This window comes from Pecten maximus, chromosome 5 (genome assembly GCF_902652985.1).
Source record: "Pecten maximus chromosome 5, xPecMax1.1, whole genome shotgun sequence".
NCBI lineage: Eukaryota > Metazoa > Mollusca > Bivalvia > Pectinida > Pectinidae > Pecten > Pecten maximus.
This window is the reverse complement of record NC_047019.1, coordinates 33,359,484-33,376,171: the sequence shown is the minus strand read 5'-3', so window position 1 is coordinate 33,376,171 and position 16,688 is coordinate 33,359,484. Positions and strand designations below refer to the sequence as shown.

Below are 16,688 nucleotides of genomic sequence, written 5' to 3'. Positions count from 1 at the left end.
GATTGATTATCAATATAAATCCATAATCAATATAACACTATCATGGAGCCTACTCAAATGTATTGTAATATATACCTGCTGTTGATTATACAGCCAGGAAACTTGGTTCTGAAGCTGATGAATATAGGCCCAGCACTTTGACAATTCTAACTCAACAGCCTCCACCCTCTGTTGCAACTGGACATCTGGACCAGTTCTGTTGTATGTGGCACAAGATGACGTGTTGTTCAGGACATCAAATGATTGTCCTAATATAGATGAACTCCTGCAAAATAATTAAAAAATTAAAAGGAACCCTGCTAATTGGAATTTTGGACTTGTTATCTTTCATATTGTATATTTCATGCTGGTTTACTGTTGTTACTGATCAGTCTGTATTGCTTGAACAATTGATGAAAGCTATTTTGAACACAAGTTTGTTGTTAACTCAATAAACAGTAAAAAAAAAAAAAGAAACTGACTTAAAATTATTTTCATTAATTTGTAGCTGTAAAAAAAAAAATGAACAAAGGGTCAAAATGGTCATATGAGTTCTGAGTCATTTTAGCCAATTTGACTATTTTGGCCCTGCCCATCAGCTCACGGCCAGATAAAGTATATTAGTAAGTATATTCGTAACTGATTTATGTTAAGTCAAACAGTATCAGATTGTACTTAAGCTTACATAATATTCTTACCTAGTTGACGATTGTGTCAAGTCTTGATCATCCGAAAGACTATTGAAATTAGTCTCTGGAACAGAGCTGCATGATTGCTGATGAACAGCTACTTCCTGGGTCTCAATACTGGGCGTTGGCATGACAACCAGCTGCGGGGTGGATGGTGTTGCATCAGACTGTTTTGATGATGATACAGTACTGATGCAGCTGGAAGTTAGCAAATCTAACTCAAGTAACTCCAAACAACTGGCAGCCTTCTCAATGTTCGTCTAAAATTGTATTAGAAAAGGAATCAATTTTAAGTTTAAATGCTGTTAAATAGGATCTGAAAAGTCATTTCTTTTTAACATAAATTTGAATCTAATATTCTATGCATTTATAACATAAATCCATATTCATTTTCAACAACATATAGTTCTTTCCATTTAATATGGCTTCTGATCCAGCTTTAAAAATATCTTAATAATTACAATGTCAATTATTATCCAATTGATGATTTTATTTGATTAATTCAGTTTGTTGAAATAACAGTTTTTGAAAACTAACCTGCTGCTTTTTCTTTAAATTTTTCATTTTTTTATTTGACCTCTCGCCTTCACTGAGGTTAGACTTCCTTTTTTTTGCTGATGCCTCTATGTTAGGCTGTTCTTCCTCCTGATCAGTACGGACAGTAGGCTCTGGTTCTCCCACCTGCCCAATTTGAAGCTTCTTTAACAGCTCTACAAACTCGGCACTGTCAATAATTGCCTTAAATTCCTTTCTTTCGGAATCATCTGAAAGATCAATACAAAGTTACAAACATGATGTAAAATCATACTAGATTCATTTTCGTATCAAAGTTCTGTTGGAAGGTTATTTTGACTGGCAATGACGAGGCCTATAAAGGCAAGTTTATCTTGAATAATTTAACTTGTTTGTTTTCAAACATGTGCATGTTCTGAATTTGAAATAAGTTACATTATGAAACATCATAAATTAATAAATGATTGTTAAATTGGAAAGCTTTAGCTATCTACTACCACCCTACATGAGGTCAATAGCATATTATCTATTTTCTTATTAATGAAGTATTTGTTATCAATAAAAGCTTTATAAAACACAACTTTGGGTGGAATGCTCATGACATTAAAGTATTGCGTTGAATCCCACAAGATGCCCTTGAAATGTTATTTTTCACTTTGAGTCAAATTCCAAATTGTTATAAAGATATTTAAAAACGATTTCAGTCAACGATGTGGTCAAATTTTAAATTCTAGGTAAAAGAAGTACTAGATGTAGATTTCTACATAAAAGATCGATTGTTGATGTCCCGATCCGCATCCACATAAATTTCTGGTTCAAATATAATGCGCCGGGCACAAGGCCTGCGTAAAAAGGTTATCATGTCAAACAAATTTACACTAAACTGCATATACACATCAACTGAACAATTGATATAAAACACGATTTACCAACCTCCTAATTTTCCAATCACGGATTCAAAAATCCCACATCCTGGCAGCCGAGCCTTGACTCTATCGCCAACTTTGTAGTCGCTGAATTCTTTTCTTGGCGATGTAATTTCTCTTAAACTAATTACAGATCCTGTAATGGGATCGTCGTTAACCCATATCATCAGTGCGATCGGCATTTTGTCAAGAGATGACGAGAACAAACGCTAAAAATAAGAGATCGAATGCAGGTAATATGACACGATAACTATCATTCAAAAGGGCGCGCCTTCCCATCGATCCTCATCTTCAGCATCCGCATCCGGTGATCTTGATCGGATAGAGGCTTTTATATAAGCGACTGATTGATTCAGAATAAGGAGGGAACTGACGGCGACTGAATATTGGGTTACATCGAATTTTGATTATTAACGTCAACTAGTATCTATATAGATCTATGTAGTTTCTTGAAATACATCGGTACCTAGTTAGTAGTCTCCATGCATCTCTGCGATCGCGATCAACAGCAGTCGATTCTACATGAATGGCAAATATTGCAACAGTTGGTGTTGGTGACGAAATTTCTGTAAACTCCCGCTGTTCCATGACCACGATTCACGATCCGCGGTCTCAGGGCTCCAGGTAAGTTTTCGTATATTTGACATTGTGAAGAATTTTGAAGAAACATAAATTGTCGATGTTCACATAGTTGATCTACCGATCTTTTCGGTAAAAACAAACTAGGCCTATTTAGGTAATTAGCCACTGCCGGCGATGTATGGTCAAAACAGTCCCGCGTGAAATTGGCCCCGATTTACCCAAGTGAAATCGGCCTCCAGTAAAATTGGTTTCTATATCCTGAAAACGCCATGTGACACGTTTTGTGTCATTAATTAATTATCTGTATAAAAACATCCATAATAATGATGCCGTCAATCAATTAATATATTTCCATCTTTAATTGATATGACGTCAAACAAAAGTGGTTGAACGATTTTAATTTGAAAACCAAATGAATGAATGTATTCATGAATGGTGCGTACAACATTTAAATATATTATATAATTCTGTGACAATTCAAACCATTATTTTAAAGATATACATGTACATATGTTTAAGCCACATTTGTACTGCCATCCAAAGGCCATATGTTTTAACTCCTTCTAATTATTTACTTTTTGTTAATCCAGTTTGATTTAATTCAGCATAAATACAAGTTTTGCATTGTGTCTTTTCAGCAATGGATGAAGAAGCGCTGAGTGCTTGCCAGGTTGCTCCTTCAGAGTGGAAATGTCCAATAGAATCTTGTTCACAGATTTTGAGTCGCAAGCAGACATTGGAAAATCACCTTTCTAATATACATGGAGTTAAGTGTAAGAAAAAACACTTATTTTGATCTTCTTTTCTCACATTATTCAGGAGGATTTTACTGTGAGATAATTGATATTGATGGATTTAACAAAATAATTTTGATGCACAACATAATAATTGTAATGTTACATATTTTATTTTTCAGTGTGCAAAGTCAGAAAAAGATACAAGGAATACAACCTTGATGAGTCAATTCCAGTGCCAAAAGCTACTAGGTGGCGACACAAATCCAACATAAAGTAAGTGTAAGATTTCAAACATTGTGTAAGTAAAAGCCTTTTCAGTACATGCACCTAATGAGTGCACATAAAAGTTCTATCACAAATGAAGAATTCCAATATTATACCAAAAGTATCTGTGATATATATGGAAATATTACAGCTGAAAATTATGAATATCAAAAACCAGTAAAGTAACAAGTCTTTACATGTATCTGCACTCAGTTAGTTACATTGGCATGCACATGTATGTATCTATTTTCAATGCAAGGCTAATCATTTTTATAAACAGGACTGTTGGTTTTGCAAGTGTGATAACACAATATTTGCTCAAATAAATTATAAAGTTAATATCAATTGACTTGGTAATATTTTACTACCAATAAACCATGTTCTTGTTTGTCAAAATGAAGCTATTATGGCACATTGAAATAATAGTTCATTTTTTATATATCAATCTAACAATGGATTTTATTTATATACAAATTTGTTTTATTTATTTACAGGTCAGTATCAAAACATCAAAGAGGAAACTTCCACTCTTCAACTTCAGCTACTGCAACAAACTCTACTAGCAGTGATGTTTTGGATGGAATGGAAAGCTTTGACATGATGGAAGATATGGACATAGATAATGAAGAAGCATCGGATCCAGGTTTCATTGTCAAATCTGTTGTTAATGATTCAGAACACAATAATTGTAGTTCAGGAGAAAACCAGGAAATGTGCCCTAATGATAGTGGTGTGTCACATGATCAGCAGCTGTCACAGAGTACACCGGTCATCCAGGATTCTCCACTCTATGCACTGCCTGCCTCCTCTTCAAGTTATAACAGTGATATTACTACCAATGAACACGTTCTTGCTACAACTGCATATGCTGCAAGGTACAATTTGTCAGATATGGCAATCAAAGATTTGTTAAAACTAATTCAAATGCATCTTCCAGCAGACAACACTGCAGAGAGAAGCTTATATGAACTGAAGAAAAAATGTGGTTTCAGTTCAGATTATGTGAAATTTCAGTTGTATTGTGATTGCTGCAAGAAGTTATTCTCAGACGATGAAGATACCTGTCAAACACCTGGATGTAATGGACGCAAGTCAGATTTAGAATCAAGAAAATATTTTGTAACAAGCAATCTGAAAACACAACTTGAAGAAATCGTTCTAAGGAATGGTATTTGGGAAAAGATCTGTGATATGAAGGGTGCACCTGCATCTCATGAAACTTTGAGTGACATAAGATTTGGAACAGCATACAAAGAACTACAGCAACCAGGCTGCCTTTTACACAATGAAAACAATATCACTTTATCTATGTTCACTGATGGAGTCCCTTTATTCCAGAGTTCAGGTGTCCAGATATGGCCAGTGTATCTTCTGATCAACGAACTCCCTGCAAAAGAAAGATTCACAAGGAAAAATATGATGCTCTGGGGACTCTGGCAGGGGAAAGGAAAGCCCAAAATGAATATGTTCCTTAAACCTCTCGTTCTGGATTTACTTGATTTGTATACTACAGGTCTTACAGCTAAAATTCTAGGACAAGTGATCACAATAAAGGCAATGCTGATTGTTGCAACAATGGACTTGCAGGCAAGGGCTTATGTCACAAACATGACCCAACACAATGGTGAGAATGGCTGTTTGTATTGTGAAGAACCTGGCGAAGTTGTAGCAAGTGGAGCTGGATCTTGTCGTGCCTATCCAGTGAGAGCAGAAAAACCACCTCTGAGAACTGATGAAAGTGTGAAAGAGAATGCAACAAGAGCACAGGAGGATGGGCAACGATATTTTGGCTTTAATGGTCTTAGTGTCTTCAGTTACTTGCCCTACTTCTCATTGATAAAGAACATTATGGTTGATTACATGCATGGCACTTTGCTGGGTATCACAAAGAAGCTAACGTTTCTGTGGTTTGATGATAAGAACAAGGCAGAAGATTATTATATTGGAGACAGAATGACAGAGATAGACAAATTATTGAAAGAAATTTGCCCCCCTCATGTAATTCATAGACTAGCAAGAATTCTGACAAACACCTACAATCATTGGAAAGCATCTGAACTGCGTAACTGGCTTCTGTTTTATTCTGTACCTTGCTTGAAAGGAAAACTGAAACTGATTTACCTGAAACACTACAGCTCTCTTGTTGAGGCTATCTACATTTTGTTGTCGGAGGGGATAACTGCGTCACAAATGAAGAGAGCGGAAACACTCCTCAAATTCTTCACATCAACTGCCTCTGATCTGTATGGACCAAACATAATGAGTTTGAATATGCACAACTTACTTCATATGCTTGACAATGTGAGACAGTGGGGACCCATTTGGTGTTGGTCTTGTTTCCCTTTCGAGTCTTTCAATGGAGAGATGAAGAAAAATATCCATGGAACAGGAAATGTTTGTCGTCAAGTTTTTTGGAACTTTCAGGCTCAGAAGAGAGTAATGCAAACAGAACATCACATTGGTGAAGGTGTGGCTAAGGATTTTGTAAGGAGCATGTTTGAAGGCAAAGGACAGCGTTCTCTTGGAGAGGAGGCCTATCAATGCAGAACTGTAAAATGTACAGTAATAGAATCACATTTTGAGCCATTTGTCAAAGAGCAGCTGCAACATCTGACAGGTGATGTAAGTGAGGAATCATTTATGAAGGTTGCAAAGGTGATCAGAAATGGATTCTATCTGTACAGTACATCATGTTCCAAGGTAAAAAAGCAGAATTCTTATACTGTTGCTTTGGAATCCACAACCAAAGATGGAGAAGTTGGCATCGAAATTGAACAGTTTTTGTTGCACAAGAGTTCAAAACAGGTTTTTGCTGTTGGGAAACTCATGAGAGAAATGGAAAGTGTATTGGAGGGATATATTTCTCATATGAAACGCCTTGAATACAGGTAATTAATTGAAAAGTTCTGTTTCTGCTTTTCTTTTCTTTTTCATTTAATGTGAACCTATTGTTATGTTCTTAATTTAAAAAACTACAGATTTTGCTCTAGTGGTGATCAATTTAAAAGTTCTACATGGATTTGCATTGTATTTGTAATTGGTTATTGACAATTGAGACATGTACAATTAAATAAGTCAGTTAATCATATCTTTAAAAAAAAATGACTTTTTAAAAGAATTATGAAGCAAGTTATACAACTTAAATTAATCACTCTTGTTGGACCGAATGTTATTGCACAAAAGGTCTGTGTGGGAGGAAACCAGAGTACCTGGAGGAAACCCACTCGTTTGGGCAGGTGCCTCCATACCTTTTCATGTCTGATTGGGGAATTGAATTCGGCCTGCCACCTTGGTGAAAGGCAAGTGTGTTATCCACTGCACCATCACATTACCCAATCATATTTAATGATTTATTATCCTAATATTCAATGTCAGATGAGTGCAAGTGATATTTTCTTTCTTTTACAGCAGGAGAATTGTTCTGAAGTGTACTTCATTGAAAGAACCTATGATCATCGTCAAGAATCGAGATGCCCTTTATGGATCCCTGTTTCCCAATCATTTTGAGAGAGACTGATCATTGAATTTGTATATAATAATATCAAAAGTGTATGTTTAAGTTAAGTTATGCTACAACTCAAAAACCGGTGATGATCAAGTGTTTTCTTTTAAGAAGAAACTGATAATACATAAATGATGATAATGACACACAAAGTACATAGATCAGAATAATTACTAAGTCCATTGCCACTCTGTTCAAAATTATTCATTTCCAAAATGGACTTAGAATAATTTTTGATGGTCCGAGTTATTACCAAGGTCACTTAGAATAATTTTGATTGTCCGAGTTATTTCCGAGGTCACTTAGAATAATTTTGATTGTCCGAGTTATTTCCGAAGTCACCCTAAAAAAGTCCGAGTTTTTGTTTGCCATAGCCGAGGTTTTTTGTCCGAGGTAATGCAGTTTCCAAGGAAAACCTCGGACATTTGTATTTTCCAAGGTTTTTCTAAGGTAATTCCAAGGAAAACCTTGGATTTCAACCATAACCTCGGAAAATGTACAGCCGGGTATATCGGCCCAACATTGGTTACAAAAGCGGCCCGATATCGGGCCAGCTTCCTTTTGCAACGCGTTTTGATGTTGGCCCGATATCGGCAAGCATATCGGCCCGATATTCATCCGTTATCGTCCCGACATAGAAATCATATTCGCCCGATACTAGTACAACATTTGTATGTTGGGTCGATATCGGCCCGATGTCGACCCGACAACAATACTATGTTGGGTCGATATCGGCCCGATGTCGACCCGACAACAATACGACATTCCACCGGTACTTTTGCAGGTTCTGTATGATGGGCAGACATCGGCCCGATGTCGACCCGACAACAAAACGATATTCCACCAGTGCTTTTGCAGGTTTTGTATGTTGGGTAGACATCGGCCCGCTGTCGACCCGACAACAAAACGATATTCCACCAGTGCTTTTGCAGGTTTTGTATGTTGGGTAGACATCGGCCCGATGTCGACCCGACAACAAAACGACATTCCATCAGGTCTTTTGCAGGTTCTGTATGTTGGGTAGACATCGGCCCGATGTCAAGCCGACAACAAAATTACATTTTTTCACCAGCACTGTTGCAGCCTTTATGTTGAACAGACATCAGAATAATGTCCATCAGACAACAAAGTATTGGAACAATCAGCAGTGTATGTGAATTGTTCACTGGAACTGGCAATGAACAAACTGCAAATGTAAAATGTCAGTTATGTAATAGTTGCAAACTTTTACTTGGAAATAACTATAATGTCAAAACCAAAATTGATATTAAGCCAAAATAACTATTTATTGAATGGAAACAAAATGAAATTCAATATTACAATGAACAAGAAAATAATTCATACACATGTAAAGAATATTTGTAAATAAATAATCAAAATATGTATTGACATTGTTTGGCATATTGGAAAAATACTGTCCTTCACACCCAATAGGGATGTATGAAATTGTCAATGTGACAAGGTATGAAAATAAAAACAAGACTAGATAAGCCAGAAATATGCATTTCAATAAACAATATTATTATCAAATTTAGTTACCTACTAGGTAACAGAATGGCAAGTTTTGAGGCAATGACAAATACTGTAATTTGCCACCCAATAGGGGGGCGGAGGCAACACGCCCATACCTTGCTTGTTATTATAAAATGTATCAAATATATTCAAATTATTCCTCAATTGTTGCATTAATATTCAACAAACTTTTCACCTATCACTACACTAAATTCAAGCAGAACTTGTTTTTCTTTTTCCAATTTTAGTCCAAAAATAATGCACAGAGGGCCATAACCCTAGGAAATATTATTGAATCAAACTGCCGTTAGGAAAACATAACTTCATATCATGGTTATTAAGCATGCAAAGTTTGAAAGTAGTTGGTTGACAACTGTAGAAAATCTCACCAAATTTGAGCGGAATTCAAGCAAAAACAAAAAATTTCCTGCATTTTTTTAACAAGTCCCAAAATAGAACAAAAAATGGGCCATAATTCTGATCAATATTGTCGAATCAAACTGACGTTCAGGAAAACACAAATTCATGCCATGGTGATTAAGCATACAAAGTTTGAAAAATCAGTTGAAAACTGTAGGAGATCGCCATACCGTAATACATGTCAAAATTTTTGACGGCCATATAAAAACTGTAAACAAGACTAGATTATCAAAATAAAAACAAGAATAGATATACCAAAAAATATAAATCTAAATAACAATCTTATTATCTAAACAAAACAAGATCACCTAGAAGCACATAACATGAGATCCCAGAGGGATCTTGGCGCCCACCATTGAATGATCTATATCAGCCAAATGAAACACTGGTCTTTTCTCTTATCCCTTCTTTTCCTCTCCCTTTGAAACATTGGAAAATTATGTAAAACAAGAGCTGTCGGAGAACAGCATAGCTTCTCACAAATCAATTCATATACTGTATATATAAATTAACAAAAGGTAATACTGCACATGATTTCAACCAAACAGAATTAAAAACCCTTTTTTCCAATCTAAAAATTAATTTAGTTTGAATCTGGGAGAGGATATAGTCTAACACGGGCGATATAAACCAACAAGAGATCCCAGAGGGATCTTGGCGCCCACCATTGTACGATCATAATTAGTTAAATGAAAGATGGATCTTTTCTCTTCTTTTAATCAACTTCAATATCAGAAGTATCATGAATAACAAATGTCAAATGTCCAAAATCCAAGATGGCGGCCTGGTGGCCATCTTGTTTTCTGATCAGTCCCAAAATGCAATATGCACATCTAAGGACCAAGGGGAACATTCATGTGAAATTTGAGAAAGATCCCTTCAGTACTTTCTGAGAAATAGCGATAACAAGAATTGTTTACGGACGGAGGGACGGACCACGGACCACGGACGCAGGGCAATTTGAATAGCCCACCATCTCATGATGGTGGGCTAAAAAATCAAACATCAATTGTCACAATCGAAGATAGCGTCTTGTCGGCCATGTGTTTGATTGGTCCTAAAATGCAACATGTACAACTAGACACCTAGGGGACCCATCATAAGAAATTTGAAAAGATCCCTTCTGTACTTTCTGAGAGATAGTGATCATAATAATTGTTTACGGAGGGATGACAGACCACATAGGCAGGGCAATTTGAATGCACACATATTAAAGACAGATGTCACAAAGATATTTACAAACCAAGGATTATCTAAATGAAAAATATGTATTATGCTTATTGATATTGCAACATTCATATCGAACAAGTTTATATTAAACATAACATGGAGTTACAAATGTATTAGGCAAATATTATGCAAATCAACAAGAGCTCCCCAAGGGGAGGCAGTATAGACCAATCAGGCACTTAAGAAGTGTACCGTGACAGGGCTTTCTATGAGGCCAATTTGGATTTGAAAAACAGAAAAAAAATTGCTTTTTTCCAATCAATGCAACCATTAAAATTTCTCAATTAATTGATTTATGAAAAAATGTTTTGAAAAATCTGGAAAGTGCCATGTCATTTACGTTTCATTGGTTACCTTGACCTAAATTATTGGCCAGGGAGATAATGCTATAAATAAAGCATAATATATATATAAGTGTGTTACATGTATTTGTGTCTACTTGTATCATATTTTTTTTAACATTATGTAAATTTTTTCCTAATTTTAACCTAGATTTTTGTTTTAGTCTAAAAGCGATGGGCCAGCCCCATTCTCAAAGTATTGGAAAAAAGCCATGTGAGATTGAAAAGCAATGTAACATTAAAATGCAAAACAGATGATAATTAAATACAAAACTTAAGGTTTTAGGTATATAGGTCTTGTAGTTGTTTTGGCACATAATATATATAATTTGAAAAGCATTTTCATTTTATAATATTTATGAAAAAATAAATAATACTGACGACTAACTTTCAAGTGCTTTTGCAGCTGTTGCTGGAAGTTTGTTGTTGATGTTATTTATTTCTTCATATATTCCAACTCTAAACGGATGCAAAACTACTTTTTTGTTTAAAATATACATGTTTTTAACTATCAAATATTACTGAACATAATCATAACTTATTCATACACCAATGAATGTTCACTTTCTGAATCATTCTCAGAATGTCCATGTAATGTATTTGGCTGTACAATTGCACATACAGCCTGGCGCCTCTTTCTACCACCATCTCGGTCTGCTGCAGTTCTAAGCCATTCTCGAGTGGCTAGCTCCACCTCTAATTCAGAGCTTTCTGGCTTTACTTTCCTAACAGCCTCTGAAATCAAATCAGAAATAAACAGTATGAAAGAAATGGACATTTTTACACCAAATAAAACTAAAGCGCTTTCAAATATTGAATGAATATATGAATGTGGAAAACTTGACCTCATACCCTCAAAACATGACATAAAAAATATAACTTAATACAGATGCTACACCATACCCTAACATGAGGATAAATAAAGGTAATGGTCATTTGTAAAAAGAAAATTAACATCAAGGGTAAAACATGTGTTATTACAATTCAAATATTACGAAACATGACAGAGGTATGGCTAAGATATGATCAAAGACCCAGACAAACTAACAATGTTACATTAATTCTATGAATATATTATAAATACACTAGGAACTTACTCTGTATAACTGTAGCTAGTCGCAGCTTTCCAAAGGGCATTTTCCCTTTCTTTCCATACCAGTTGTACTGGGTTGCAAGACCTGACCGGACTGTGGACTTCAGGATCCTTCTGGTCATATCATTTGTTGTTTTGCCTCCAACAACAGACAGATGGTTGATCTGAAAACAAACATGCTTATTGAAAAGATAATATTTTAACACTTTATCAAAACTACAACTGTCGTCCAAACAGGGTGGACATCTCATTAACCTGCCCCCTCTCTCTTTACTAATTAAGGCCACGAGTCCATACATAACGCTTAAATGGATATGGTTTATTTGGTTATCAAACCTTTTCAAGCTCTAATGCCAGTAATTAAAATATGAAGTTTTAAAAGAAACTATTAAAATATAATGAATGTGATTTCAATACTTACAACTGATTTTAGGACACTGGTGTCCGCAAGCTTTTCTTCGAGGGCGTTCAACTCCTCCAAGTTGTTGAGGGGGAACACTACATCCTCCGGTATATCTGTGGTTGGTCCTACTGACTGTCCATGCTCGGAGATGCTCAACTGGTCAACTTTTTTTTAAAATTGTCTCCATGATCGTCTGCTGTTTTACCTGCGTGGATTTAATCTGTTCCAGCAGAGTAAAAAGACGAACATCACGTGCTGCAAAAAATGAAAAGTGGGTTAAGCTTCGATTTCAAGAAATGAGATGCAAATAATGAGTAACAAGATAAATGTATAATTTCATATATGAAATTTATGTGTGAAATTTAAGTGATGCAGTCACACAATATCAAGCATGTAAACAGTAATAATATAAATAAGAATGAAGATTCATGTGAAATTTTCATATATGAAATTAACTTTTTATGTTTTTTTAATTTCATACTATTGCCTGTGTACCATTAGATATGTCCCTTGGGCGAGTCAGGGTTGGTGTCTCTGATTGGGGGCTCTGAATCCGTTGATGCTGAGGAGTTTTGGGTATTGATGATTTTGATACCAGAGGCTGGGTTTTGTTGTGTTGTTGTGGTTGTTTCTTTGGGAGTGTCGACCTCTGTGCGGGGGGCTTTGGCAGGGAGGACATATACCCCATTTCAGGTTGGTCATCATCAGATGACAGCTGCTGTGGTGCTCTGTTTTTTTAAAACAAAAATAAGAATAGCATTATAGAATGGAACAAAATCAATTAGTATTAACTAAAACATTGCTAAATTAGTATTACACATACTTTATATATCTGTCGATTGTTTTAGTCATTTCTGTTTGAATTTGGATTTCTTTAATATTAGTAAATAATCTTCGTGTGCTTGTATGTTGTCAAAGCAATAAAGTAGACACAAACTGATTGGAATAGATGATATAACTACCTTCTTTTTCTCTTTGATCGCCGTGAAGCGTCATCATCCCCGGAGTCTTCCGAAACAGCTGTTGCCAAGTCTGACTCCTCCTCTGCCCTTTTTAACTTAGACCGCACCTTGTCATAAGATTCTGAGAAGAGAAAGATAATTTACAAAAATTGATCTAATAGTTGCCTGCATGTGCATGTTTGTATAGAAATTGTTATCTATGTATGTCATCTATGTCAGAAATGCTCAGCTAAAATCATAACATGTCAACTAATTATATAACTTCACCTTTATTCCAAAATGAATCACAAATTATAGATATTAAAAATATACAAACAACTTACTAGTAATGTGGACACATCAGGTATTCAAATCAACACATCTTTATCGTTATATTACCACTTATGACTCGGAAGGATCACTAGAAATTGTGAAGGACCACCAGGGCTTAGCTTAACATTTTTTCCCACTAGGTACCTACCGATAACTCACTCGGGCCCCCAAATTTTACCTGGCACCATTTTGGTATTTTAAAGTAGGTAGCCAATAAGATATTAATTTCTCAGCGGCTGATCAACATCTAAGGTCATCCAACAACACTTCTTGATATTAAATATTAATTAATAAATATAAACATTAATTTTTCTATTTAAATATTTTTTTTAAAAAATGAAAATTTGAAACAGCTCTATGTTCATGATTACTTACATTGTAATGTTAAAGTCATGACTGGACCGGTACTTTGCAATGATTATTTCTAGTTGTAAATTAGTGTACATGTAGTTTGCTTTCATTTTTTTCAGACCTACTTTCATTTTCAAAATGATTGTCCCATCTTTCATTGTCGCTATTTTTAGGCCTATTTGTAGATTTCTATGCATTTCATTTTTGTTTTTGATTCAGGTTCTCAATTGGCGGAAATGGGGGGGAATTCCCTAATTAAATCTGTATCGTATTGGCGCTATATAGCAACGTTTAGATAATAATTGTTAAAGCGCACAAGTGATCACGATCGTTAATATGAAGTGACAGGCAGAAATCGCGAGAGAAATCACTTGCTTTATTTTGTTGCGATAACTAGCTAGCTACAAGGTATATAGGCCTAGCATAAGTCTGGCTATCAATAGTTTACTGTAACATGAATTGTTTTGCACATCTACAGGATTATATATATATAGGCATTGTCTTTGATAAAAAGTTTGCTTGTCACAGGAACAACAACTTCGCTAGTCAAGGGTCACTCAATACGATACTCTTCTTGAGACCCTTGGCCGATATCATGTCAAAATCGAAGTTCCGGCACAGCGCTCTCTGTTGGATAATCGCATATATCCATGGACGCTGCCATCTCCGGTCAATTAAAAGCTGGCTTGTGAGACCGTCCATAAAGCCTGGATAGACAATCACTTAATTCTGCATGCTCCTAAATGCAGATGAAGACGTTAAACTCTATGTACATGTGATTAATAAGACAAGAATAAAGGCGCATGTTGTTGATATTTAAACACGCGTTTTGATTGGTCAACTGAATTCACTTGAGGGAATTTCGATTTTGACATGAGATCTGCTAAGGGTCTCAAGGAGAGTATCGTATTGAGTGACCCTTGGTAAGCGAAGTTGCAGAGACGAGTGACAAGGGCAAACCTACCCGGCGCTGTGGCATTTCTACTTGTGGATGAGTGCTTAATCTAAGCAAGGACCACCTAAAATTATACCTGATGGCCTAATAAAATAAGTTTGTAGGGGCTATCTCACACTGGTTGTCCATTAATGTCAAACACTGTGCTATGTACATGTAAAAGTTAATTTGTTTGATCGTTTATACACTTCAACTTTATCGACTGTAATATATCATTTTATCACACAAAAATATACCAACCATTTTCATACAACACTCTTATAGGAAAAGACTCCCATTCCTCGTCATCCGGATCTTGTTTAGACTTCACCATTTTCTGCAGCTTGGTTGCATTCTGCGTATTTGGCCAAAGAGCACGAGTTTTTCCAAGCTTCCAAGTATCAGGAATTATAGCTAGACATTGCTCATCCGTGAATTCAATGAGTACATGCATCCTGGATATTCAGAACAAAGTAAGATTTTGGTGATTTATCAAAATCATTAACAATGCAACATTTTTTCTTTCATCCTGGTGTAACAGCTGCCTTCATTATAAATAAAATCCTATATATTTAAATTACAATGTATGAATCAGTGGAATTGCAACAAACTTTTCATCAAATGGCATAAGAACACATTTACTGACCACAGAGCATTTGTCAGTTTTCAGTTCACCAGCAAGATCACACACAGTGTATATCCCTAAATCTGAAGAATTCAATGGAATACTAAAAAAATCTGAAGTGTTTCTGAATTCTTTATATATTACATATTTTTCTGATTCTGCATTTTGACATATAATGTTTTTAATAATACCAACTTTGTTTCCAACCAAAATACAGTTATCTCCTTCACTGACAGAAAAGTATAGATCTTGAAAGTGAATGTCTTTAAACTGTAAAAAATGTCTAAACTGTACATCAGCTGACCGTGGTCCTTGTATATGAATCTTTTTAGGTATGCCTAATTTAGGAATTTCACTTTTTTTTTCAAATTGATAATTGCATTCTGAAAGCCTTCTTATTACCTGTTGCAATGGAAAATTTGGTTTCCTTACAAGACGTTTTAATCGACCTAAAAAACTTTCAAAAATAAATGCTGAAAACCTATCCAGGGGTCCAAACCGTTCAACATCCTTTGCTAAGTGGGTCAAACCATGAATATTGTAAACAATCTGGTCCCTGCCATACAATCTTCCCACATCTCTCACAAAAATACATAATATATCATGGGCATATTCTCCATACTCTCTGAAAAACACTGGACTACTGAGACAATAGATAGCAACAAAGAACAGCAGAAAATGCTGGTATTTTAGTCTTGGTAGACAATCTTTAAGCACAATTGGACCCGTGTATAACAAAAACTGACGAAACTCGGATGCCTTCCACCTCTCAATATAATGCAAAGAACGTCCTTTCCCAAGAAATTCTCGAGGAAGGTGTTTGCTTAAATTGACCAAATTTTGAGAAATAAGCCCAATTGTCCTAGCAGACATTCTACAACTATTTTCAAGTGGGCCTTTTATCCAAAGCATTAAAAGTCTTTTCATCACACCCAGGCATACCAAGTGCATGTAATCCAATGGAAATTGAGTGACAAGACCAATCTGAAGATTGCTAAATGGAGATGGACCTTTATGATGGGGTTCATCTTCCATTTCATCAAATGCAATGTCTGTTCTCAAGGTTGAATTTATGTCTGGGAAAGTCATTTTTCCAACCCAAGTACCTCTTTGCATGCATTTATCACAACCATGATATCCACTATGACCCTTTGTCTTCTTAACAAAACAACGTGCAGGCGTATCACATATCACACAGGAAATAGAAACCTGTATATCCAGACCCATATCTGGTATGTGCAGTAGGTTCTGCTCCAAATCTTGCACTTCGTCAATAAAATTTTGCAAATATATATGAACATCTGTTGGTTTGT

At 35.5% G+C, this 16,688-nt stretch overlaps 2 protein-coding genes across 3 annotated transcripts; both read right to left on the bottom strand.

The window, feature by feature from the left end:
* Positions 1–9: 9 nt before the first annotated feature.
* Positions 10–2,289, bottom strand: LOC117328421. The gene is made up of 4 exons (XM_033885950.1): positions 2,115–2,289; positions 1,206–1,432; positions 678–928; positions 10–265 (listed from the first exon to the last, which is right to left on the bottom strand). Exons 1-4 carry the CDS (start codon positions 2,287–2,289, stop codon positions 10–12), a joined length of 909 nt encoding a protein of 302 aa, XP_033741841.1.
* A 7,755-nt stretch (positions 2,290–10,044) lies between these two features.
* LOC117327840 lies at positions 10,045–16,120 on the bottom strand. Of its 2 annotated transcripts, XR_004532738.1 has the most exons (6): positions 15,012–16,120; positions 13,154–13,274; positions 12,687–12,919; positions 12,210–12,446; positions 11,793–11,952; positions 10,045–11,430 (listed from the first exon to the last, which is right to left on the bottom strand). XR_004532738.1 is itself a non-coding variant. In XM_033885044.1 (4 exons), exons 1-4 carry the CDS (start codon positions 15,202–15,204, stop codon positions 12,352–12,354), a joined length of 642 nt encoding a protein of 213 aa, XP_033740935.1. In that variant the 5' UTR covers positions 15,205–16,120; the 3' UTR covers positions 12,157–12,351. The 2 variants fall into 2 exon arrangements, 1 of the variants encoding a protein (XP_033740935.1); XM_033885044.1 differs by lacking the exons at positions 10,045–11,430; positions 11,793–11,952 and having other exon boundaries at positions 12,157–12,446.
* Between the last annotated feature and the right edge of the window lie 568 nt (positions 16,121–16,688).

Excerpts from the sequence above, each read along its gene's own strand:
- LOC117327840 (XM_033885044.1), bottom strand. The coding sequence starts at position 15,204 with ATGCATGTACTCATTGAATTCACGGATGAGCAATGTCTAGCTATAATT. Across the intron at positions 12,920-13,153 it reads CGATCAAAGAGAAAAAGAAG|AGCACCACAGCAGCTGTCAT; the intron begins GTAGTTATATCA and ends TTAAAAAAACAG. Across the intron at positions 12,447-12,686 it reads CCCAAGGGACATATCTAATG|CACGTGATGTTCGTCTTTTT; the intron begins GTACACAGGCAA and ends CATTTTTTGCAG.
- LOC117328421 (XM_033885950.1), bottom strand. The coding sequence starts at position 2,289 with ATGCCGATCGCACTGATGATATGGGTTAACGACGATCCCATTACAGGA. Across the intron at positions 1,433-2,114 it reads CGTGATTGGAAAATTAGGAG|ATGATTCCGAAAGAAAGGAA; the intron begins GTTGGTAAATCG and ends TTGATCTTTCAG. Across the intron at positions 929-1,205 it reads ATTTAAAGAAAAAGCAGCAG|ACGAACATTGAGAAGGCTGC; the intron begins GTTAGTTTTCAA and ends ATACAATTTTAG.